General features: G+C 40.3%; 1 protein-coding gene across 2 annotated transcripts; it reads right to left on the reverse strand.

Moving 5' to 3' along the window:
• Positions 1-1,312: 1,312 nt before the first annotated feature.
• wnt7bb (wingless-type MMTV integration site family, member 7Bb) lies at positions 1,313-27,360 on the reverse strand. 2 transcript variants are annotated; one of them, XM_057330006.1, is made up of 4 exons: positions 26,768-27,360; positions 18,295-18,521; positions 7,589-7,860; positions 1,313-3,243 (listed from the first exon to the last, which is right to left on the reverse strand). In XM_057330006.1, exons 1-4 carry the CDS (start codon positions 26,845-26,847, stop codon positions 2,764-2,766), a joined length of 1,059 nt encoding a protein of 352 aa, XP_057185989.1. In that variant the 5' UTR covers positions 26,848-27,360; the 3' UTR covers positions 1,313-2,763. The 2 variants fall into 2 exon arrangements, with proteins under 2 accessions (XP_057185989.1, XP_057185988.1); XM_057330005.1 differs by lacking the exon at positions 26,768-27,360 and adding an exon at positions 24,418-24,757.
• Positions 27,361-27,710: the final 350 nt, after the last annotated feature.

Here is a 27,710-nt window from a genome sequence, read left to right on the forward strand (position 1 = left end):
TAAAACATTCATACGGTTTCATAAGTTAATGAAAACGTTAGCAAAACGTTCTTAGAACATATTTTGGATGCAGTGCTAACTGCTACTGTGACAACAATTTTCAAAAACATTGATTTAATGCATTTCATTTGAAAACACCAACCCCATATTTAGCTTGTTTTATCAGAGAACGACATCCGGTCGGACATCTTCAAGAGATTAAAGTAAAACGTGGTGCCGCCGGGTGTTCTGTGTACGGCACGAGTTACTGGACGCTGGGTGTCCGGCGCGCCTCTGAATGCTTCTGGCTGAATAAGAGCGCTGGCATTCAGAACTCGCATTGAACAAACAATCTTGACACCTAAACGAAAGGCGCTTTAGAGGAGAGCACGCTGTGTTTTTCTCTCTCATATTTTTTAATGACAAAATGTTTGCCAGAAACAGGTGGATTTATTTTGGACGATCCGGTGTGTAGCGATGGAGCTTAGATGCTTCCGGGCCCCAGGGCTTCAGACGACTAACAAAACACATCTTACTTCTGCTTTGCTACCTGTCTGTAATGCGCCTGGTGACCGGGAGATTTCCTCACATTATCACAACCCCTCACCACCCTCTAAACTACACGCAGTGTGAAGAATAAAACATGACGAGTGTTCCTCTTTGTGGAAATAAGATTCAAAGATTCAAAGATTTCGATTGAATTGAAATGTTTTGAAACCCTTTCAACATAGTGTCCCGTTGTGTTGAAGTCTGGTTTTCAACATGTTTTGTTTTCTTTGACTGCATATGTGCCCTGCTGCTTTACTTAGTGATTTTCTTATGAAATTTTTGTTGAATTTGTGAAATAAGTTCAAATCTGAATGCTCATTGGTCTTGTACAGCTGTCACAAACCGTTTACTCTCCCTCATGTCATGTCAAACCTGTACGAGTTTCTTTCTTCTTCAGAACGCAAACGAAGATATTTTGAAGAATGTTGATAATCAAACGACACTGAACTCCGTTGACTTCCATCGTATGAACACAAAACCACTGAGACATTTCTCAAAATATCTTCTTTTGCGTTTCACTGAAGAAAGACTGGCGTACAGATTTACAAACACGAGAGAGAATAAATGATGACAGAATTTGTTTATGGGTCAGTTATCCTTTTAATAAAGGTTTTTTTTTTTAAATTATAGCAATGAAAGAAGCAATATACTGTATATAAAAACAACACCTCACATGTCGCATTCTTTACTAAGACAACAAATGAACGCTGAACACGATCTGAACGTCTACTGCAGTTCTTCAGAGTCAACATCAGCTTTCTTTTCTTCTTTCCCTTTAATTCCACAGATAACTGTACACATGCCATAATCAAGGAAACAAACCGCAAGATATTATAAACATGTGTTTGATTCTCCGGTAACGTAAGGAAAAGCCACATCCACAGGCTGCTGGATTGATGTAAGTAAGATATCTAATGATGTATGTCTTCTCATGGCCAATTAAGATTAAGAGTGACTGCAAGTTTGGAACTGGGGGCAATTTCCGGCCTTCAAATATGCCACACGATGAATATGACTGCCTGCTTTTAGGCACCGTTCCCAAATATAGTTTAAAGACATGGAAGTGGAAAGCCGTCCCTGACACGAGCAGAGGAATTCATATTAGACATCAAGAAGAAAGTCACGTGAAGGGTATTTAATGAAATGTAGTTCAGTTTTGCTGCAATAACGCGCAAATGTCAGTCGCATTGATATTTATTTCGCTTTAATTGCATCGTATCTGAATAGAAAAAACATCAGTGCAGCATTCTGTAACATATCCAGAAATATACTCGCCACAAATATCATGAACCAAGTGAGAACCTTTGAGTCGTAAAGAGCTAGCTAGAAAAAGAAGTGACCCGAATTTCTATTGCGATTCTATCGAAAACTACGGCTAGATTACAGCAAAGGTGAACCAATGTTAGCATGACCGACAAGTGACAGTGGTTTCGGAAGTCGACACATCATAAAACTAGAAAAACATCTGGGGCCTTCTTTTCCTCTAAAAGACATCTTCAGTCACAAGTTTCTACAAAGTCTTTGTTTTCATTTCTTATTTAGTACAAAATAAGACATTTCTACCCGTTAGCGCTTCGGTTCCTCAGGAGACTATAACATATAATATATAATAATTTATTTTCAGTGTTCGAACAGACAGTTCCAGTGTGACTGGATGACTAACAAAACTCTACCAGGTTCCAGTTGGCAGTTAAAAGGCTATTTTAAAAAGAAAATCCTTGATTTGCAGTCTGCATGGTTTACAGAGCTCCTTCTTAAATATAACTCAACATTTCGAGTTCCTTTTTGCCCTTCAACGCAGCATGTTGAGATGAGACAAAGTCTTGTGGTTTCACTGGCTTTTCCAAAGAGTTCCGTCAAGATCCAAATCCCAAAAGCCTCCTCTAAGTCCTTTGATGAGCTTCCTATGGAAAAGAAAATCTAGAAGTCCCAGAATGCACCGGGGCATGGCCGGTCTCCTGCAGTCCTTTAGCTCGAGTCAGTGTGGATACATCAGTATCTCTAGTGGAATGCTGGGCTTGTACCTACTGATAGACTTTAGTATTGAACTCTGTGTTAAAGCAAATATACATTCTGCTGTGCAAAACAACGCCATCAAGAGCTGACGAACTTGAAAATCCCGTTCCCTCGATTTCCTTCCGTGGGGTTTACCACCCAGCGTATCCGCATCACCTCCGCTCCCCACCTGACCGTGTGGACCAGCGTTCGGTCCGCTTCGCTAGAACAAACGTCCGCTCATTTGCAAGTAAAAACCTCTGTCCGCTCGCTGCAAGTGTTGCACTTCACGAAACAGCACCATTGGAATTTACAGTTACACTGCCACACCTTGGTGTACTGGTGTGTGTTGTAGCCCCGCCCACAGCACATGAGGTCACAACCGTCCGTGTGCGGCGACGTCCGGTTGCATAGTCGCCCCTGCGTCCCCACGCTGCCGGTTTTGACGTCCTCTTCGCAATAGTTCGGCGATCGCTCGATGAAGACCAAGTCCGTTTCTAAGGGCTTTTGATAACCATTCGTTTTCTTCACCTTCAGGAAGGTGGGCTGCCGTAGTCGGTCGGCTCGGACGACCTCCACGTGAACGGCTTTGTGGTACTTGTCCTTCAGGACGTAGCCGATCTCGCGGAACTTCGGTAACGTGGTCCAACACGTTTTCGTAGTGCAGGAGCCCGAAACGCCGTGGCATTTACATTCCAACTTCATCCTGTCCTCCAAAACCTGCCAGCAACAAAATAAGAGGAGGTTAAAAATCCAACAGAATACAATAATATTTGCATTATTTTTGACTTTTTCTCTTTTTACTATGACATTTTGATTTATGTACTGCGCATCATGTCAAATAATTCAGAATAGCTCAAAAATGGCCGAGGAATGTTTACGGCCTGTTCATTCTCCAGTAATGAGAGGGTCATTCTGTTTTTACAATGCTGGACATTTATTAGCAGATTCTGGCTCTTTTTTTATCCAGAAACGTCCATGGTCGGCATCATTTTTTGGCCATATAAAAGTAATAACTCTCATGAATGCAAAGACAACAGTGGTATTTCTGAAAACCCCTTTTTTCAAAGGAAAACGTCTCCAGATAAAGCTCAAATGTAGCATGTTAAAATTATAATTTTCTTTGAGCCATTTGTACATTTTCAATAAAACACTAGCTTATGGTGTATATAACACGGTTTATAGTATATAAAAACAGCAACACACTGCGTGTTAAATTCAGCGAGTCTAATTATCCTAAAATAATTTGTTTATTTACATTTTTATCCATTTTGGCGTAAAAATGTCCTAACACTCAGCAGATGTTAAACGCAGCTGATGTTATTTTTGTACTACGCTGCAAATCAAAGGTCAAGTCAGCGCATTGCATTCTGGGGTGGTTTCTGTGCAGATGTGTGCTCTGCGCAAAGTATACGAAATATATTCCAATAACTGTCTATGTCTTGTGTCTAAAAAGATAAATAAAAATAATTCTTGTTGTTCATTCTCTCCCTGGCTTACTCCAGCTTTGATCCTCCTAGTAGCATGGCCTTGTAAACTAACGGTACTGATTAGCGTGTTGACAAAATGTTTACATGCTCTCCTACTTGTAAGTCGCTTTGGATAAAAGCGTCTGCCAAATGAATAAATGTAAATAACCTGCAGGAACAGCTTGTATAGTATTCTGAACACAGCTTTAGTCTTAGCGACAATATCATCAGCAGATTGTCGATTTCACTGGCCATGTCAATGGTTTCGCAAAACTACAAAAACACACTGCACAAAAACCCCGCACATGCTAATGGCTTTGGGAAATCAGCCGTTTTATAGTTGGGAACACATGTAATGTACATGCAGTGGAAAAACCATATGTTGGCATAGCTACATCATTACTGCCAGAGACTTCAGATGAATCCCAGCACATGGAGAACCAGCTGAAAACAACATGACCAGTTGTGCTCTCTAGAAAACCATTCTGCACACGACATCTCTAAACTCATGATACTGCAGTTAAACTGAGTCACTTAACGTCTCGCAGATCTTTCTAAGACCAATGGGATTTACTATGGGCAGGACAACGACTGATTCCTGTCTGTATTATCTCATTATTTGACCATAGAACCACTATGCAACCTGAACTGTTAGAATGGAATTGTTCAAATGATTTCCACTCCCACAAAGGTGGCACCATCAAAACACAGAGCAAGATTCTTTTGTAGGTTTACAGTTAATGTGGGTGATGTTCGGAGTGTAATGTTGCATAAAATGTTTCGTTTCTTTGGCGAAGCACTTTTTCCACTCTCATATTTCTCATTCTCTGGCACGACTCTCCACCAGAAGCCATTCTCATTCCTCTGGAAAACACGTGCAAACTAATTGATTAATCCAACGAAAGCATCGTGACCCACGCAAGGCCACTGACAGTCAATGCGAAGCTCTCCGTCTCAACAGCGCCTGTGCAATAACAAAAGAGGCCTGAAGAATTGTTTTTGGCACGGAGTTTAAAAAAGTGGACATGGACAAGAAGTTTCTAGTTTAAAGTTATTATTAACTGCTCGCTCGGTAGCGGCACACTGACTCATATGAAGCCTGCCAGCTTTCCATCTTAAATCAGAAATGATTCCTAATTGCCACTGATTGAATTATGCTAAATATATTATTGCAATATGATCAGAGATGTTCAAAATGTAGATGTTAGCTCTGTTCCAAAACCTCACAGGCGGCGTTTTCAGACATCATCGGCTCAACACGAGGACTGTTCAGACTTGTGCTGCCTTTTGAGATGACTTGATTCAAGTGCATCATCACATGAAAAATACACAATTATTTTCATCATGTATCCCCCCATGTCATTTCAAACCTGGATGAGTTTCTTTCTTCTATTTTGAAGAACGTTGATAATCAAACAACACCGAACTCCATTGACTTCCATTGTATGAACACAAAACAACGGAGACATTATCAAAATATCATATTTTGTGTCATATACAGGTTTACAGCCACATAAGAGAGAATAAATAATGACAGAATTTTGATTCATGCATTCAGCCCTGTAGGATTTGAAACGGAGCGTTAAATGTGTTTAATAACCGGAGAACATTACATTTCAATTTCATGAAATGTAAACAGAATTTCATGCCATTGCTTAACCAATTAACAAATAATTCCCTCGTAAAACAATGACGATCTGGAACGCCTTTGAAATGACTTTCACCTGGTGTCAAAACATGCCGAGAAATTCGCCACACATCCAGCCAGTTTTCACCCGCACGGAAAGGCGTTCAAAACGAACTTTCGAACGAAACGTTACTTCACAAGCCGTCTGCAGGCTCGCAACGCTGTTTACGTTTGCCTGGATACGTGTTTATCCACAGCGCTAATGCAGAGCAGTTTTGGCCCCGATCTTTCCGAGCCCGCCGCGACCACATACACGTCTGATAGCAATTGAAATTCCAGAGTGGCAGCTTACATCTTCCCCATCTCGAGTCACATGGTACGTCCGAGTTTAGGTTCGGATGCTATGGCTCCAGCATTGCCATTGTGGGTCCTCTATAAAAGAGGGGGAAAAACGCAGATTCAATGGAGCGAGGGGCTGCAGAAAGACTCGCAATAATATCCTGTTACAGACTTCAGACTTGATGATTCCATGCAGCGGCCCGCGATGGGATTGGCCGGCCTCCAACTGGCAACCGCGGGCTGGGCGCTCGATCCCGGCTCGGCTCGACCTCGCTCACACTATAAAGCCCTGTGTTATTAATTAGATCCATTTGTCAGTGGAGTGCATGCGGTTCTGCTGTTTCGCTGCATGTTGTTTTGTGTTCTTGGATGACTAACGACTATCAAACAAACAAACATGGCCAGAGCTTCACGCGGCCAAACCCAGCTTGAACGGGGATCAAAACTACGCCGCCGCGAAACCATGAAAGCTGTAATTGGCCGGAGACCTCTGAAGATCAATGGAGCGCCGCCCGGCTCTGCTCGCGGATGAATCCCGAGCGTGGCACCTGATACACCTGTTTTACATGAGAAGAACAAACTACGCCACCCACATGCAAGCCAACGGGTCTGGAGTCGTAAAGATGAACCACACCGCATGAGTTCATCAAGCCAAACACTGAAACGTTTCTACTCTTTAGACAGAAGAAAACGACTGAACGCATTTGTCTTTTCAACATGAATTAATGGAGAGAAACCTCTCCTAAAAATGTTATTTGAAGTAAACGTCGGCCAAAAACGCTTCAAAGTTTGAACGTCTTAAACAGATTGTCTGGAGGACATTCCCAACCATGCAGTTAAACAAAATGTTGCATGATTGTTTCTGCAAGACGACCATGACCAATGCTGGTAAAATGTCAAATTAAAATGCTCTTGAGAAAAGCCAAAAGATGGAGATGAACTTTTCCAAAGATTTAGTTATTTGTTTCTATAAGTAAACGTTGGCCAAGAACGCTTCCAAGCTTTAAAGTTCTAAAGCTTCCAGCATCTAAAACACTGTCTGGAGAATTTCTCCCACCGTGCAGTCAAACAAAACCTTTCTGCAGGAAAACCAAGACCAGTGTTGGCCAAACGCTGAGTTAAAATGCTCTTGAGAAAAGCCTAATGAATACATGAGAACTTTGAGGACAACTTGGTTATTTGTTGCTTTAAGCAACCGTTGGCCACAAAACCCTCCAGCTTTAAAGTTTTAAGGCTTTTAACATCTAAAACAGATTAATTTCTTGCAGAAACTTGCCAACTATGCAGTCAGACAAAATGTTGCGTGATTATTTTCTGCGAACTACCAAGACCAATGTAGGTAGCACGTCGAAATGAAAACGCTCCAAATGATGGATAAGAACTTTTCTTAAGATTTAAAAGCTTCCAACGTAGATTAAGATCCCATTAATGAAACGCAAGCAGAACAAAACATTTATCCTTATGTAAATTGTCGAATTCGATTCGATGTGACAAATTGTGTAAGAGTGGTTTTACAAACGATGATTTGTTCTGCTGGTGTGTCACGGATGAGGCATGAATGTGCGGAGGATTTTCCCAAACATGTTTCAGCAGCATTACCAACAATCCTTATGTTCAACGTTGGCCTTACTTTTCTCCCGGCTTCATTATTTTGAAGGTTCATCAATCGACGGGCATTTTTTTTAATCTCGCGGGCGTCCACGAACTTCCGGGAGAACTCGATGCCGTACTTGATGTCCGCCGAGCATCCGCCCCATTTCCAGCCCTCCTCCTGGTTGTAGTAGCCCTGTTTCTCCCGGTCACACCCGCAGTGGCTCATGTTGCCCTGGCTGCATGCGGCTGTGATGGCGTGGGCGACTCCAGCGGCTGTGATGGCGTAGGTGAATGCCGCCTCCCTGCTGCCTGGGGGGAAGAGAGAACAGACTGTGACATCTGCTCGACACGTCTCAAACCACACTACACCCGATCTATTGACCACGGCTGCGTTTCCCAAAAGTAGCGTTAGCCTACGATGATCATAGCTCCATTGGTGACAATGGTTATAAGATCAACTCAAAGGGATGCTTCACCCAAAAACCAGACAGATCTCAACACCCATTGACTCCCATAGTAGGAAAAAACAATGGAAGTCAAAAGTGCCCCAGAAGTGTTTGCTGTCCTACATTCTTCAGAATGTCTTCATTTGTGTTCAACAGAACCAAAAAAAAATGTTTCCTACTATGTGAGTCAGTGTTGAGATCTGTTTGGTTATAAGCATTCTTCCAAATATCTTTCTCTGTGTTCATCAGAACAAATAAATTTATACACATTTGGAACAACTGGGAGGTGAGGAAATGATGACAGAATTTTCATTTTTGTGTGAAGTGTCCCTTTAAGGTTACGATGCTTTTGGGAAACGCATCCCAGATGATTTTCTTTCTTACTTTTTTACCAACTAGAAACCATCCAAAACCCCATAGCAATCACAAAGAAAACCTCCCAGAAACCCTTAGCAATAATAAGATAAGACAACAATCTGAAAAACAAACTCAAGTGTTGGTTTGAATCGTTCGACTCAACCATCGGTTTAAACAACCCAGCATTTTGAGTGTAAATTCACAAAATTCGTTGAGTTCAGGTTTTTAAACACAGAAAAATAAATGATTCCGTGCATGAGTTTTTTCAGAGCTCCTGCACCAGCTGTTGAACACAGATGTTGAGCTCTCGGTGTGTTTGTGAAAGAAAGTCAAGGTGCTGTCCAACGTGCTGAATTCTCCTGACTGTGCACCTTACAAACCCCCCACACCAAACACAGAGGGGTCTTTCTGGACCTCCACTAAGAGACGGACAGCTCAGTCCACATTTCAACAGCAAATACATCAGAGATGCTTATCAATGCATGAGCAGGTCACACAGGATGAAAATCTTATCTAATGAAGAGGTTTAACTGATATTTTTCAAAGTTTGTGATGTGTGTTGTCAGTGATTCGCAGAGAACACACGTATGACGACATCGTATAAAATTGTGAAATGTTAAAATCCGAACTAAAATTCTGAAATTTGCAAAATTGTCTTTAACCTGTAAATAATAAGTTATTGTAAATTCTTAAGTTATTGAATAATGTGTCAAATCAAGTCTGACAACAATTCCTCACCAATGCCTCTGTGAGGCCTCTATTCAGACTCATAATGTAGATGTAAGTAATATACGAAGAGTTTGCTTCCAAAATGAGGTAACTAAAATTTGTACGTTTTTATTATGTTTTATTGTGTTAGTTAGCTGTATTTTTTGAGTTATTACGGCTTAAATCAAAACAGACCAACTGCATTTTGATTGATATTAATTGGAATGCACAATAAAAAACATGATTTTGGAAACACTTTTTGGAATTTTGGAACCAAACTCGTTAGTCATAATAATGATATGTAATATTCAATGTAAAAAAAACAGTTCTTCATTTTCTATTGAATTTACAATCGCCTCCCTGATGGCACACACATCCCATCTGCAACACGCGTCTGAAACGTTTCCTGTCAGATACATCCTAAAGATGTCTGTAAAACCGTTTTTTTCTAAGATCAGATGTTTTTACATCAGATCTCCAGATCTTACAGACGTACCTGTGCTATCTGTGCTGATGAAACGGCTGTTGCCCCAGGTGATAAATGTATGAATTTGACATGCTACCAGTCACTAGATCATTTTGAATTGAGTTTTTTGAGTTTTTACAGAGTCCTGCTATTCAACATCAGCCATTCACAATCCAATTAATTCCTAAAGAATAAAATCATTCCAACTCAATATTTTCCTTTTGTGAAATGTTCTATTTCATTTACAAACAGGTCACCTCATGGAAGTTAAATGAGTTACTCTTTAACAAGTATAAATGAAGCAATTCCCAAGTTTATGTCCCTAAGAGGAAACCTGAAAGAGAGGACAAACACAAACTCAAAAGCTTCTCTTTGGTTTAATGGTACAAGTGTCCATACTCATGAAGAGAGTGGGAGAAGGCCAGACCCAAAGTCCTGTCTGGATTCCAACAGGAAGAACCCTGGGATAGCCTCATACCCTGCCAACGGAAAACTGGACTGACCAAAAAACCCTCAAAGAAATTGGAAAGTCGTGTCGGGCAGAACAGAGGAAGATTAAAACAGATGTCTAATAGAGTTTGGTGGCAAGTGTCTGCGACAGAATCCAACATCGCTGTGGAAGAGTGAAACAATGCCTCTGTTTATTCTCACTTTATATTTATATATACTGTATATAGATATACCAGGACCTGACCACACCTCGTGAAGTAAAGGTGGGCGGAAGAGTTTTCCGTCATGCTGACCGCTTTGGCTCGGACGGAGAAAAGCGAACCACTAAACAAATCACGTTTGACACGGCTGAAGAGATTTACAACCTCAGAGAGAACAAACAATCCTGTCGAACTTTGGGGTGTCCCGGGCCGGTCCAGATGCTTCGTTCACAGAAGAAACGTACGCTTACATCAGAGACACTTCAAGTCAAACGAAATGATCTGAACTATTCTCATATACTCTTTATGCCAACAGATGGCTCCTTAGCTAAATTTAGGATTATCAACACTAACCAGAAGGTCTCCCGAGTAATATGAGCAACACGGGGGCGATACAATTTTACTCCGGGTCTTTATAAATAGTATTAACAATAGAAGCCTGAGAAGTCTTAAAGACGACAAAAGTGCACCTGCCCATCTCTAATGTTCATATCAAAGGTTCTGAACCACCACCGCTCACGTATCAACATCACTCTTTTCTATGTAAAGCAGATCATAACTGAATCCAGATAAGCGCTCATAAAGCTGTATTCTAGAAACATTTTTTAGATCAGAGTTATCGGACAACCATGACAGATCAACTTCATTCAGCACATATGGAAATGTACGGCTATTTATATTTAAAGCATCTATGATAAGAGCTCAAAGCTGACCAATGGCAGCAGAGCACCGTTCAGCCCCGCATCTGTCCAATCAGATGCAATGGACTGATTGCGAGAGATTATTATCAGATGTCTTTACATCCCGTCTGTTAGCGTGGGTATTTCACAAAACACCTGAAAAATCATATGCTTCTCGACAGCAGGAAAACTAAAGCTATGCATTACTTAATTTAAAATAATAAATAGTCAAATGTGACGAATTGATAAAAAACATACATTTACTTAATTAAAAACGTCTTACTATCTTAAACATGGTTACTTTTTAAACTATAAACAAGCTATAAAAGGGTCATTTTTGTCAGTGCAGTTGGACAAAATACACTTCTATTCAATATACAGTCTTTCCGGTGTATGTTTGCCGTTCTGTCCTGTTTCAACTCATTGAGTCCCAAACATGCACAAAATAAACGGATATCTATCAAAAATCTGCTTAAAAAGAAACCTGTTTTCACGTGTTTACATGCATAGTTATAAACCGGCTACGCAGAGCACTTGCCAGGTTTCTCGCGTGCAGTGACGTCGCCGTCGATAGTCTGTTTAGTCATTAAAAATGCAGCGGGAAAACGGTCAGAAGCTGTATTTTTATATCTCTTCTCATGTCCACAGTACCTGCATATGCAACAATAGTTGCTTAGGGGTTTTGCTTACGCCGTTTATGAGCTTTCCCTGATAAAAGAAAACCGCTTTACGCACTCAGTGACACGTGGACATATTTCCATACTGCTATACTGCACATCCCACTCAAATCCAGATTTATCAGGAACACGTCCAGAGAGGACGTCTATCTTTCCCTGTGGGTTCAGAGTCATTTGACTAGTCTCCATTATATCTGACAGCTGAATGACTATCAAACACACCTGCCGTCCACATCCGTCTGACAATCATTACACGCCAGAAAACACAAGCAACGCTTGGCAGCGTCTCAAACTTTCATTGCTTCAATTCAAGCCTGTAATTCTGAGAAGCTCCTGACATTAAATTCCATGTAAGAATCATCTGACAGTTGGATTTCATGCCTCAATGCCATTGGGATTTCCTCGTGACAACTGCAAAATTACGATACAAAATACATCGTTCACATGTTGTTTATCAGGATAGCACATGTGCTGACATTTCAGAATCTGATGTGAAATGCATCAAATCAACTGAGCTTTACATTTGTGGAAGAAGACACGATGTTGTCGAGAAAAAACGTTTAAATTGTTCCATTCGGTTGAACGCAACCCGTACAAAAATTAGACCTCATGATTTGATTTTAATATTTTTGGGGGATTCATTCTAGAGTAGTTTGCAATCATATTCAGATTTTATTAAATTCTTCAAATGTTCCATGCGGATGTAATTTCACCATTAGTGAAGAGAGTCCTCTGCTCTGGACAGTGATGCAGAAACATGCAAAAAAAAAGACTTTAGATTCTGCACAAGCCATTCACAGCCTAATTTTTCAGGGTTCTCAGATATGAGTCTGAGGTTCCTGTGGAATCTAGAACCCACCATTAAGAGTTTACTGAGAGACGGACAGCCCGAGCTCCGTTTCAGCTGTTGTGGTTTGCAATTCAATACCAAAATACAAGCATAATACAAAAAGAATGCTGCCCGACATTTCTGCTAAGACAAGACTTTAATGAACAAATAATTAAAGTTAAAGTAAAAGCAGAAATCTGAGGAGAGGCCGAGCCATCCATTTCTGTTTCAGCTGAACTGAGAGATACAGCGACTGAACGTCTGACCCTCATGAGATGGACACTTTCATACATGAACCACTGGACTAAACGTGTTTGGTCTAAATTCATTTTTGATGTCTGCGAGTATCTGCAAAAAAATAATTGGGAACATATCCTGCTGTATATGACCTTCTCATAAGACCACAAACAAGATATCGCCATTATTTCTCAATTATCTGACAAATGTCGTCTTTCATTACACTGGATTCACACCAAACGCGAATTAAGCGTTTTGCTCAAGTAAATTACATACAAAGTCAATTCAAAGACGCTTATAGATGCAAACTCGCGGCAGGTGGTGTGAATGACGCGAATCGGGCGGTGCGATTGCCGCGAACGCTCGTCAATCTCGTCTTCTGCAAAGGTTGGAAATATTTGTCAGATCGCGTCACTCACGTAAAAATAACGAACTATTCCCGTGAGTAATAAAGTGCTTGGAACTGGATTGTTCGCGTTCAGTGTGAACCCAGCATTACAGTTTGAGAAGAATGTGTCAAGTCTGTAATCAAAACTCAGTATTATTGAAGATCTCAAACATTTCTCATCACATTTACTCAAATCCAGATTATTTGACCTAGTAGTTTTGCCAATGACACTAACTGAAATGTATCTACCTTGCTATTCGTAAATGACAATAAAACCGTACACAGAATAGCACAACACAGACTGTAAGATCACACTGCCCAACCTTGTACAAAAGTTCAGAGAAGCGGATACTAATGTGAAGGAAGAAACCAATCTTTTTCTATTGGCTCTGAACTGAGTGTGTTCCTCTGGAATCCAGCAGTCACATATATCTTCTCCTGGGCTTTTAGTGTGGCTTTAGAAGGACGGGGAATTCTTCATGTGCTTCAGAGTCTCACCTGCCCGAGAGGAAAGTGTCTAATCAAGACGCGAGGAGGGCACGAGATGTTGAACTCTGCTAATATTTCTCTCAAACTGACAACTAAATCCTTTCACACCAGCTCAATGAATCACGTAAGAGAAACACTGTGTGTGCGTGCGTGTGTGTGCGTGCGTGTGCGTGTGTGTGTGTGTGTGCATGCGTGAGACATTTGAACGTTTTATTGTTCTTTTTTGAATTCATTTTTTCACATAAATGGTTTTTTTATCCTCAAAGGACTTTTTAAAATACACTAAAATGGTCAAAAGCACCATCACAGAGAGACAGAAATGAAAAAAGAAAGAAAGAGACAGCTTCATTTTGTCACTACTGAAATCTAACAAACCGTCTCAGTTTATAACTTTCGACATTTTCAACATTTGTGATCTTATTTAGATATCATTAGGGGTGTCACAGTATACCGATACTGACAATAACCTTGATATTAACAACTAAGATTATCCATTATTAATATCCCATGTATTTATTATCAAAATATTGCTTGAAGAGTTACAGGGGTCATGGTCTCTCTCTCTCTCGCTCTGCCTCCATACACTTGCATTATGAGTGTGATTTGTTGACCAAATAACAGACAAAACACCAAAAACCATGATAACTGTGCAGTGAAAATCGGATACCGCGACAGCCCTAGAGCATTATCATAAAATTACAGCAAGCATTCACCTGAGTTCATCTTTGTGGGAAACACACGCCTTAAATTTTGACATGGAAAAAGCAAAGTCGTGTACATGATGCCTCAGAAAGCTGTCTTGATGTGCAGCTCACTACATGTTCGAACAGAGCTCATTTCTGTCATCTCTGCCTGTTTTTGAGACAAACCCTTTCTGTGAGTATTTATTGACGGATGAGGATCCGATTTGGCCCTGTTTTTTAACCTGAAATGAAATCCTTCCTCGACTCAATTCTTCAGGGGCTCAGAAATACTCAATAACCCGGCTATTAATGTGCGCCACAGAGAACAGCCAAACGTCCTATAGCCAAACGAATCCGAATTGACCAGAGAGAGAGAGAGAGAGAATTAACTCTGTGGTCTGTTGATCATCATCTCTTCGAAAAACAATGGAATCTACTGGCCGCTTCGACGCTTGTAGACCGGCTCCTTACGAGCAGGAACAATTTAGTGGTTGCAATTTGGAGGATTAACATTTAGAAAAAAAACCTGGAGTCTCCAGGCATGAGAAGGGCGGAAAGCATACAGTCCATTATGAATGGATGGGGATATTCTTGGAATAGACTTTATCCTCAGACTTAATCTTCAGTTTCAATGGGATTTGCCAACAGACCGCACAAAATAAACATTTTGATACTTACTATCAGAAAAATATTCTATATCACAAACACACCAATTCAGTGTACACGGTCGAAATTAAAACAAACCTCATGTTGCTTAAAACACGTACGCTGTATTTTCTGTGAATCCAGTTCCGTTCTGTTCTGTTCCATACAGACACCAAAAACACACCAAAGAACCATGAAAGTGTGCAGACGTTCAAAAGTCAACACTGGCTCTTTCCTGTCTGCAGGAGACCTGGTAAAGTCCCGTGAAATACTTTCATAACACTTTGTTTTTGTCCTTTTTGGAGCTTGCCGAGCAAAAATCAGGGTTAATTTCAAAAGCAAGAAATCTCTGTGGTCTCGGTGGGTATAATTTAACATGTCCTAACATGCATAACTAAATTACACTATGAGATGCAGCGTAAAATCCAATAGATGTCCGTCTTAACTGTGGCAAATCCTGATTTCGTCAGCAAACACAAACGTGTATGTTTCACTATTTCAAACAAGCTGTAATGTGTTTTTTGGGGAGGAGAGTGATTTAAAGAGTCTCCGTACGACCGCGTTCTAACAACACTTTGAAATAAAAGTAATGTATAAAAGACAGCGTTAAAGAGCAAAGCTCCATGAAGCCTCTTCACACAAGAGCCATGACAATGTAAATGTTTGCCTGCTTGTAGCTCATTTAGACTCTATGAACAGAGAGAGAAAGAGGTTACTGTGACATGATCTTTAATACGTTGTTTTATGCTTTCTTAATTTCTGATTTATTTGCGTTTGCTCAAGCAAGGGTCACACTTCTGATGGGTACACCCATACAGTACCATGACCTCAAATCTATCAGAGGAGAACTGTTTTATCACTTCTCTGTCGTTTTTTTCACCTGGGTAATGATACAGCGAGTTAAAAAAATATATCCCTAACACTTCAATTCTATATGCACCGATATGTAAATTTTGGCCGATAACCGATAATTCTCTAACATTGGAATCCGATAACCTGTATATCGGCCGATAAACAGCATCTAAACATTACTATAAAATTCCCTAAGACTGAAACAAAAGGCAAAAAGTTGAAAATTGCTTTTATTTGAAAACATTGACTGCCGAACACAAGGTAACCATTAGTTCTCTTTTAATTGAGTGGTTTAGCGCCGTCAAAAGAGGACGTGAACAACGTGCACGCAGTAGGTAAACAAGTGACGCTACCCGCGCCCACAAAGGCATTTTCTCACAGAAAGGCGGATTAAATAAAGTCTGCCTACAGGGGAGAGTAATTTACGTCCAAAATTGCGTTTTAAATATAACTTGAATTGTCGTAAATGTGAGCGTATTGTGTTCCACGTCACCACCTCCACCTCCAGGTCAGGTCAAGCGCGGGAACAGAAGTGGAGCGCGAGCAAGCTGGGAAGCGGAAGCGCGTGCACTGGATGGATCTGCTGCGCAGGATTTGAGAGGTTCGTACTCCAAACGTGGTTGAAGTGAACCATCCGCATTTCTGATGATGATCTATGACAGAAATGTTATTGCGGTACGCCATGTCATTGCCTATATGGCATTATTCCAAGAAACAGGAAACGTTATAGAGGAGGATAAAACGCGGAAGTGTTGTGGAATATCATGCCGTGTGCGTGTTTACATTTACAGTGTCGCGCGTTAAAGTCTTCCCTGCGCATATGTATAGTTTCAAGTTTACTTTATTTATATAGCACATTTTCAGTGTATAAACACTAGCGATCAGAGCCGATTCTTCCTATAGGCAAACTACGCAAGTTGCGTAGGGCCCCTGCACCACCAGGGGGCAAAAGAACAAGAACTAGAAGGCATGTGTTTTTGTACTATTTTAAAGTCTTATTTAGTTTTGTCAACTTATGCAAGTACATATATAAAACAGTTGGTTTGACTGGACGGTCGATAGTCGTGAATTTAGGGACCGTCTCCAAAGTTAGGCTACATACACATTCATATACTAACTTCAATAGCATTTACAGGGAATGACTTAGTCACAAAACCAGCTGTACAATGTTCATGTGAGTCTCAGCTATAATGCACACCACTGTATTTTGTTTGCCCATGATAATATGTCATTTTTGCGTCATCACATTTAGAGAATAATTGATATGTTTTGTTTTCGAATGCTTAGCTTTCTTGAGTAAACTATATTTTATGTTTTATTTTTGTTAATCACTCATTTGAATAGTGAAAAGCTAGATGGTTCCAGAGCCATGTGTTACTTTAGGTAAAGGATTATTTACATGTGAATCAAAATGTGAATTTAATTTATACTTAATTGTTCTTACTGTCAGTTTAAGGTTTTTTGCCTTTCAGTTTTAATTTGTTTAAGAGTGTTAATTGATTTATCATTTTATATCTTATAGTTTACAGTTATGCTTATCTAATTTGAACTATTATGAAAGGGCCCCTCACAAAGGTTTGCATAGGGCCCCAGACGTCTAGGATTGGCACTGCTAGCGATCATGAGTGTAAAATGTAGTCCACACATCTGTCCACCAATGACTACAGCATACAAATTGAATACAGTAATGAAAATTGTGTTACAAATTTACAATACAGTATACTGCATAAATTTGGGGAATGATAAATATTTTCTACGTTACCTCAGTATGTTGCACGGTAAGTGTGTGTTTCCATTATAAATACCATTATGAAACCATAATCTGTTTACCATTCAAACCAGTACAAAATTCTGTTATGTGGTGTATTTTGGAATTTATTCCAATAGGATTTAATGGACTTGAACTTTTCAGGGAAAGCATTAATTCTAGTTTAAATCATTTAAACATAAGTTTCTGGATAAATAGATTTCTATTATAATGTGTTGTCAAATAATGCGTCAATATAAAAAAAAAACACTGCCATATTTACTTTGTTTATGTGACGTTAAGTAGAGCTCATATTATATTATTGAAATATCAGAAATGTGCATTTCCCTCAGGCCTGAGCGATGCTTTTGACATGAAGTGTGTTTGTTCAGTGTGTGATCGAAGGAGTCCGGCTGAGTTTTGCAAACGAAGCAGACCGTCAGTTGGACTATAGTGCATCCATCATAACTGCAGCGCAAACATGCTTTTGCATGCAGCTGAGAGTGAAGTGTGTATCTGTGAGATCTGTGTGTAACCAGGGTTTCATTTGCGTTTGCCCACAACACAGAGAGAACCGTCTCTCATATCATCACCACATGTGCTCTGTCACAGTTCAGTCCGTTTGTCACAGCAAAAGAGCAAAACTAGCTTAGTTACAACAACAGCATTTCTCTTCTCCAGCACAACTTGTAAATGTGAATTCTACAGTCTCAGGGAAACTGTTTCACGCCGTGAATGATTTGTATAAATTCGCATGAAGCGAATGGTACAAAAATCTTTGAGTTATGCGAAAAAGCGGCGTGAAAGCAGATCATACGAACTGCCAAACGATACAACTTCAGATCTAATGTCAAGGCAAACAATGCAGAGACCGCTGACGGCCACTGACCTACTCGCAGCTCTTGACCGAAGACGGTGCGTTCGCCCAGCGCCGAGCAGTTCCAGCGGCCGTATCTGAACTGATACTGGCATTCGTTGATGCCCAGCTGCGCCCCCTCTCCGATCACAATGATGGCGTCGGGCCGGCTCTGGCAGATGGCGCGCTGGCGAGGGGCGAGGCCGGGGATCTTATTGCAGATGATGTTCGCGCCGAGCGCCACCACGGAGGAGAGAGCCCTGTGAGACAGAACAGAGACAAACACGAGTAAACACAGACATCTCTTTACTGGACTACACAGTATAATTATTCTCCCATTTTGTTGTTGTTGTTGGTTTCATTTGTAAGAGTATTTGAAGAGTTTGGTTCCAAAATGAGAACTTCGTTTTTACATTTTTCAAAAATGATGTTTTTTTATTGTGCATTCCAATTAATATCAATCAAACTGCAGTCGTTTTTTTTTTTTTGTTATTATGGCTTAAATCAAAAGACAGACAACTAACACAATAAAAACATGATGACATCATAAAATACATGACTTTTGAAAAAAAATTCTCATTTTGGAACCAAACTCCAAATCTTCTTCATCTTTAAAGGTTTCGTTAAGGGGTTTTATAGCAACTGGCTACTAATGACTAAAATAAAACCGAAAAGATCAACATATAACCGTAGACTTGACTAGAATAATGTGTTCGTGATTATAAACATCTGAATTGGCTTCATAACTCTTGTGAAATGTCATATTTCAGGAGCACACGTCTCTCTCATCATGTGACGTTGCGTGTTGATATGAGCCTCTTGAGTGTTTTCAACACGCCGTGTTTGTTTAAACCCGCACTACTAAACAAGTGGGCTTCTGTGTTTACGAGCGCCGAAGCCGTTCAGATGTGTGCCTTTCAAACATGTCAGAGACCGGGGCCGTAAACTCGCGGGGAGACGGATGCCAGCTTTGAAGAATGACGTCGCCGACCGCGGAGGACTTTACCGCAAGCCAGGCGAGTTGCAACAAGCGATGTGTGTGTCAGCAGAAACGGCACGCAGGGGTCGACGGGACGGGAGAATAACTGCTACTTATAGATTCTGCTTTAGAAGAGATTCGTTGGACATGTTTGCTTGTGTTTCACAGTTCGTATAGGCTGTGAATTATTATACAAAAGCATATACAGTATAGGAATGGGTTTTGTTTCAGTAAGATCGAGCGGCTCTGTTTTGGTCAGCGAGCAGTGAAGAGTGGATGCTTATTTCAACCCTTCATAGAAAACAAACTAACACATGTTCATAGATGTGCGATTTAGAGTCTTGTGTTTTTGAGCTGCAGTCACGTTGTTGGACTGAGTTTTGTAAGAAATGACACCGCCGTGATGCTTTGCTCTGCCCATCTAGACAGCATATTAGACATCATAGGGGCTGTTCTGTCAAGTGTGGGCGGCATTAAGATGTTCGCTTTTAAGATGCCTCACGTTTGTTCTTGAACATTCACATGCAACCCAGAATGCATTGCAGTGAGATCTCAAAAAATATGCAAATTAATATATACTGTATATATACTAGGGATGTAACAATATCAAAATCTCTATGTGCGATAATACCTCGGTGTAAAATCCGCGGTGCGGTATTTGCAATGGCCAATGATGTCTTGGAAACGTGCCATAAGCATCCTCTTTTCTTTATCCTCTAATCATAACTGTTGCTTACGGGTTATAGTATGACATGGGTCAAATGACCGAAAAATCTAATACAATTATTGCACCAGATGGACCTTGACAAAGGTAACATCTATTATTTGTTGTAACATTCTCTATGTTAGGTCCGGAAGACCTATCGTTTCATACAGTCATGTGACCACCATCATATTGAGACAATTTTGCTATTGCGATAACACGATATCCATAATATTGTTACATCCCTAGTATAATTATACTGTATATATTGTGATAAAAATAATCGAAAACATGCCACAGATTTAGACTGAAGGAGGACCTGAGCCAGAACATCTACCCAGAGCACCCTAGCAACCATCCAGAGACATTCACCTTCATCATGTTGAATACATCTGTATGAGAATCTTTCTTGAGTGAAACACAACAGAAGATATTTTGAGAAATGTCTCGGTGGTTTTGTCTTCATACAGTGGAAGTCAATGGAGTTCATTGTTATTTGGTTATCAGCATTCTTCAAAATATCTTCTTTTGTGTTCTGCAGAAGAAAGAAAGTCAAACAGGGTTGAAATGACATGATGGTGAATCTTATATCATTTTTGTCTGAACTAATCCTTGAGTCTCGTTTCTGTTTATGAGAAACATTTACCGTGCACTTTACATCATAACCTGCTCTGAAGAATGCAGACTATATTCAACTTGTTTAACCCGAGACATCGCTTGTTTAACCGCGTCAGTTGGTACTTTATGACCGTGGATGAGCAGGACAGCCATAATAAGAGGTTTTAAACGAAGGCCAAATAAATATGAAAGGGTGGAACGTCTAATTTGTTTCTAGAGCGGATCATGTTCTGTGGCACACAATTGAATTTATGTAGCTGTGAAAAAAATATGGTTACAGATGAGATTACATGACAACGTCATCTTTCTCGTGTTTTGGCGCAAGTTTGGATTATTTCTACATGCATAATTTAACTAATTGCATTATAAGTGATGTCGTAAACATGTTAAATATAGAGTTTATTTTTTGAAGCAAGTGATGTGAAGTGCATGTATTACGAGTATTTCAGCTGTTTCTCCCAGACAATAATGAGACAAAATGGTGCGGAGCAAATTAAGATTTTCTTAAATATGTTCTCAAATGATAAATCCAATAATGCAACAATGTTATGTCTTACTTAACTAGTCCTCCGAGGTTTTCTTTGTCTGTGCAGGTAAAGCAGAACGTCCCTTCCTCCGTCACGCAACTAATGCAAAACATGTCAGATTTTTTTTCCGATCTGAAAATACCGCTGGTTTCACCAACCAACACTTAAATAGCCCCAAATGTAGGTTTAATTGTGGCCCGTATAAAGTATGACAAAATAAATCAGCACCGTCCCGCGAGGAAGATTTCAAACACGAGCAGGATTTCCTGGGAAATGAGGAATAAATAATCCGCAGGATGAGTAAATGTGCTCTACTTTTAAACACAAGAAAATAAATGTTCTCGAGGCGCTTGGCTCCGGCTATCACACAGTCCATTCTACTTAAAACAAATCCAGCTAAAACAAACTCAGAACTACCAACACTGGCACCATATGCTTAAAGAAAACCTACAAACCTCGGGCTGTACGCAGCCGTGACTTTAATCGTAACATTTGTATCTGTAAAACTCCATTTATTATGACTAGATCTTAACAAAACGTCTTTCATTGTAATGTGTATTTTGTACTATTTTATAATATGACATGTGACTTGTTTTTGTTTGTTTGTTTAGCTATGATGGCGGCTGGTTTGAGGATATTAATATAGTTTGATTTTTTTGGCCTTAAAGGAGTAGTTCACTTCAAAATTGGCCCCCATTGACATTCCATGGTAAAATGGAATAAAATATAAATATTTTATAACAATAAATAAAAATGACCAATTTTAAAGCGAACTACTCCTTTAAAGCTTGTTGGATGTCTTTGCAATACACTTAAGGATATAATCATGTAAATGTAATCGAGCATCATATAAATCGAACAATAATGAAAATATTGGTAAATATAACGTCCCTCTTAATCTCTCTGATAGTTATCTTCTGCTTTTTTTTTAGAAACGTACCCTTAATTTGCACGTTTAATTCCCTAAAACTACAGATTTAGATTGAAAAGCAAGTCGATTCAGTGTGTGAGAGAGAATCCCTCAAGCCTCTACACCCACCACGACCTTCATTACTTCATGAAACATGTCTTTAAATATTAGCCAGAACTGAAGAGCAGACCACAAACTTCCTTTCTGCGCCGAAATTAAAAGCCTTTAATTCCACCGAATGTCTCGAGTGCCGTATAAAGACGCTTTAAAATGTCAAAACAAACAAAGGTGTCGTTTGTAATGTGCAAACCAGCTCTATACATAGTGCCGGACGCTTAAACGGAGCCACGTCTATTTAAAACATTGAGCTGCCAGAATGAAGCCATCGGTCTGGATGTCCTTCAGCAACGAGACACAAAGAAAGAAAAATATATTAGAAGGGATAATCTTACAGACTTCTTTAGAGTAATAGAAGTAACGTTAATGTTCGTGAAGCATGTACAGGAGGAGCGGGGCTAGTTGTCACACAGGAAAGTATACGAGGTAAATTCACACAACGCTCAAAAAAAGCCATTTACTGTACGGGGTCAGTGTTTGTTCAATACACTTTATTATTTAACATGTGTATGTATGTCATTTGTGCCTGTGAACTTTGAAATATAAATAAAAAGTGTAACATCTAAATCACTATTGCTGTGTACCCATAGTAAATAAGTATATTTCAAGTTTGTTTTATTAAAAACACTAAGCAACGTTCAAGTATATTTTGAAGTGCATTTTATGTAGAATACTAGTACTATACTTGCAAGGACTTTGTAAAAGTGTATCACAGCAAAACCGGCAGTGTTAAAAAAGGTCCAATTAACTCTCACAGTGTATATATAATCCACACTTTGAGAGTGGATTATATATACACTGTGAGTGTTAATTTGACGTTAATAAACGTGTACTTTTAAGTATAAATATACATTAAACAGTAGTTCACTACTGAGTACAAAACTAGTTAACAACTGCTTTTTTCTGAGAAGTACATGAAACAGACTGCAAGTATACTTTTTTATTTGTGTAAACGTGAATTAAGAGCATATGTGAAAAAAAAAACATATTTTCTAAGTGTAGTGTGTTATTATTATTGTATTGTAATGGATTTGATTTGATTTAACTGCTTGATGTGTGACAGGATCATTGTAATGTAAGGTGCACAAACACAAATGAATAGCAGACATGAGAACAGGTGAAAGCTGACGGAGGTATCGTCCGTGTTTAAGACCAGAGGAACACACACAAACACTTTCGGTTTGAATCGTCTGAACTTCTCTGCCACTCAGTGGCCAACTGAAGCTCTCCAACACCGAACATTTACCAACACACACAAAAAAACAAATCTACAGCAAACAAATGTGCTCCTGACCCTCTAAATGACTTCTGTTATTGGAACCTTACAGTGAGGTTGACTGTTTAGATTTATACTCAAAAAACTATCTGTAGGACATGACCTCATGGATACAAAATAATGACATTAAACGTGAGATTAAAACTGCGTGAAGGCAAAAGCAAGAAGTGAATGTTTCCCATGAACACCATCAGCATGGCATCATTCATAAATCTTATCTAAATCAAATATTCAAGAGCGTGTCCCTTCATTCAGAAAACTCACTCTAGTAAACGCATTCATTATTTGCAGGAGAGATGCGTGGCTTTGCTTTGATAACACCGTTTCATCACGAGCAGTCAAATGTTTAGACACACCTACTTAATCATTATATTATATCATGACTTTTCACATTCTGGAATAATAATGAAGTCATTCAAACTAATAGCCTAAATAACAATAAGGTAAGTATTAGACTTGTGTGGTGACCAGTTATTTTTAGCTCTCTTCTGAAGCAGACACCCGTTGACCAGACTGCAGATTCTCTCAACCAGCTTCAATGAGGAACACTGTCAAAAATACTAAAGCGTTCCTATGGGAACTTCTGTCATAGTTTGGAGCTAAAATATCCTAAACAAAACAACCAACATCATATAACAGAACTTTTCTGATTCCTGATGGGATACAACATCAGAAAAAAATGTCAATGGATTTTTTTCAGAACTCACTTCAGTAGCAGAACATCATTACATGACCATCAGTAAACATCAATACAAGTCTCTCAAAAACAATATCCAATACAATTTTATTCGATTCCAATTGTGTTTTCTGTAGGATTGGATACGAATGATGACCCAACATGTCTTTTTAAAGGCATTGGAGGAGTGTAAACTGAACACTGGCTTTTCTCTCACTGTGTAAGTCAAACGTCTGTATTTGCGTAATTCATCTTCGCCTACAAAACTCATTTCACCCCGTGCTAAAGAGAAACGCACGTGAGAGTGCGTCCAGATGCGTGTGCGTGCGTGCGTAAGTTTGGAGACTTACAGGTAACTGCCGCTGGTGAGGAAGAGGAAGATCTGCGGGTAATACACAGACAGCAGCACACTGCGCGAGGAGAACAGGATCATGGTGACACATGTGGACCGCACTGACAGAAAGAAACGTTAGTTCCCGTTGCGCGTCCGCGGCGTTCGCAAACGGAGCTCCTTTCTCCTTTTTTTTACGCGGCGCGTAACTCCCGGACGCGTGTGTGTGCGCTGGAGACGCGTTGTATCATCGCGCGGTCGTTTCGGCGCTCGGAGCGGGTTGATGCTTTTTGGGAATGGAAACAGAAGTGCCTCTCTCCTCTCCGGAGACTCCGGGCTGCCATTGGGCAGAGGACGGCACCATCACACCACCATCCGCCCACTTTTGGTGCGCGCTGGGATAAAGGGGCCGCTAGGGGCCACAGAGACGGCGCGCGCGCCAGTGCCCGCACGAGAGGTAACTGGGGATCCGTTTCACTTTATATGCTTCCTTATCATCACATTGAAGCATTTTTAGCTACTATTCGACTGAATGGTAACTTTTAAATGTTATTCAGAGACTTTGAAAGAAGGGATAAGTTATTTTTTAATCACATTTAAAGCAGATCGTTGGCGTGCACTGGTTCCTCTCGCGAGCCCAGTTACGCAAATTAACCACGGTTTTACCACAAATAAAACCACAGCAGCAATAGTAGTAAAACTGTAATCAATGCACCACAGACTAACTACACTTTTACGTATCTTCATAAGGGACCAAAGGTCGAAACACTATAGTGTTTTTAATAGGTTAACCTTTAATAAAGTACATTATTCATATTTTGTTCCGGTAATGGTCTGAGCGTTCCAGGCCTACGGTTGCTATGGTTATCGCCTCAGGCGAGCATTTGCGTAGCACTTGGTAAATATAGAAACATATGTTTAATCTTTTCTAAAGTGTTTTGCTTACGACAAAAGTGACATTATACGTTTTTTTAGAGCACATGTTTTCACTTCGATGGCGAAGAGCGTTTACGCTCGACGGATGGGGTTGCCACAGCAACTGTACACATCTCCACTGCTTTGCGACAAAAACCCTTATAGATGCTTACATTTCTAAAAGAAATATCACACTATTTTACCCAGATCTACAGTATAAATGAAACGAAGCAGCGTGTTATTCCGGCTGAGTACTGAAATTGACACCTGGTTTAAAACGTAGGCTTCTAAAAGCAACTATTAACAACGACAATGTTTTTTTCATAAACGTTTAGTTGGACTGAGCGTGCGGAGTGAAGCGCGGTGCTTGTACCTGCATGTGCTGTAAGTTCGTCATAGTTAAGAGTGTAAAGGGGGTATAGTGACAGATATCAAGCCTCAGGGGTGAAAAAACAGGTTTGACCTGACGAGACCCCACATTATCTGAAGATCTGCGAGCATGCTTTCCGTCACACATGTCTCTGAAGATTGCGTGATTGATCTCAGGGCTTTGACATAATGACGAATGCGCTCGCAAGAGTCCAAACGGGATTTATGTGCTGGTTTTAAACTAAATAATTGCCTCTTTTGTGTGCACATGAATAGATTTCCACGTTAAACTGTGAACGCTTCATGCATGTATATACACATTGTGATATGACGCGCTAATTCTGTTCTGTCATTGCATTGCTCAGAGCAAGGTTTATTTTTTTCAAAACATTTGAAACGAGTCAAGCATAATGCATAAATCATGATAGATGACAGGTGACCCTCTCTGGGAATACGAACAAATCCCTGAAGAATTCAGGTGAGGTCTTGCAAAACTGCAGGGTGAAGGAATGTGGAAATACAACTTGTGCTGTTATTACTGAGAGCACCGAGAGGTGAGAGAAAACAGCAGCGTGGATCATCCTTTAAACTAGTTTACAAAGAGCAAACATGGAGCACACGCTGCGTGAGAGCAAACAGACTTGCATGAAACCATCAACACCTGGATGGAAGCAAGATAACGCTGTTGATGTGACCGAAATTCAGTAAATGCATGCGTGTAGATGTTCTGAAACGATGGGAATGATGCATGTCGGTGGTCGGGCACAGGTGCAGAACACAATGCACCTGCAAACCGACTGCACGTTCACACATTACTGCAGATTTTCTTTAAAAAACAGTTTTTGTTTGGATTTTAGATTGAAACGAATATGAAGTGTGTGTTTTGTTTTCTGTTACTGGTTACCAGTTCATCATGGTTCATCACCCTTTTGCAGCGTGACATTCCTTTTTAAATAGTACAAACATTTCATGCTTTCTGTTATTAAATTCGAGTCGATTATGCGAAATGTTCTCGAAATAATGCTGTTTGAAATGGCCATGTGACATGTTTCCAAACTCAAACAGAACGGCGTGAAAGAACTCACCCGAGTCTGGAATAAATGATGCCGAAACAGAGGAGCACATTAAAGATCCACAGTCGCGGGGGTCCGATCATGGTGTCCATTCAGTGCGGAGGTCCAGCTCACATGGGCCCCTCCGTTCCACCTGCGCAGGTAAACACGCTGCTTTTGTTTCTCCGACGTGTCTTTTTGATTCCCTGCGGAGTGGGAAACCTGAGAGCCATCGTCGAGGTTCAGGTACACGCCGAAGGATGATCGAAGGCGAAAGTCTTTGAAGATTGCGGGTCGCGAGCTCTTTGTTTTTGAAGGAGGAGCGAGTGGAATGTTTTGAGGTGAACCTGTCGTGAGCGTCGAGTTCCTCCTCCTCCTCCTCCTCCTCCTCCTTCTTCTTCTCCGTCCCTGCTGGAATGCCGACGGTTTTATGTTCCAGGGCTCATCGACTGCTGTTGCTGGTGTGTTAAATTCTTTCCATTTCTCCGCAGGTGAAAGTCTAGGGCAGGTAACACAAGCCCTTATCCACGCCCCTTCGGCTTTACATGAGAGCATTTTACAGGCATGAGACACGTGCTTTCGCCGCACCGACTGCAAATGTGAGGCATGCGGGACCAACCCTTTCCTTTTCATGCTGAAAATGGCTTTAGATCCATTGCATAATCCTGCAACCAAGTGATGGTTCCATGCGTGCGCGTCTGATGCTTGATATTTCATGGGCTGCAGGGGGAGGGCCGTGAGACGCACCATTTCTCAGAAGTTTAAGAGTCTTTCTGGATTCAACTTAGCAACTGATGGATTGCGTGCAAAATGTGTCATTGCATGTCATTGCAAATAAGTCAGTTTTGCTGTACACCAGGTCTTGAGCTTTTCTCTCTCATAGGAAAGAAACATCTGAAATGAGCTCTCATTAAGAGTAGGAGGAGAGCGAATCAAATGTGTTTACAACATTTTTCTCTGAAAACAAAAAACAGAC

This window comes from Triplophysa rosa, linkage group LG3, assembly GCF_024868665.1.
Source record: "Triplophysa rosa linkage group LG3, Trosa_1v2, whole genome shotgun sequence".
Taxonomy (NCBI): Eukaryota; Metazoa; Chordata; class Actinopteri; order Cypriniformes; family Nemacheilidae; genus Triplophysa; species Triplophysa rosa.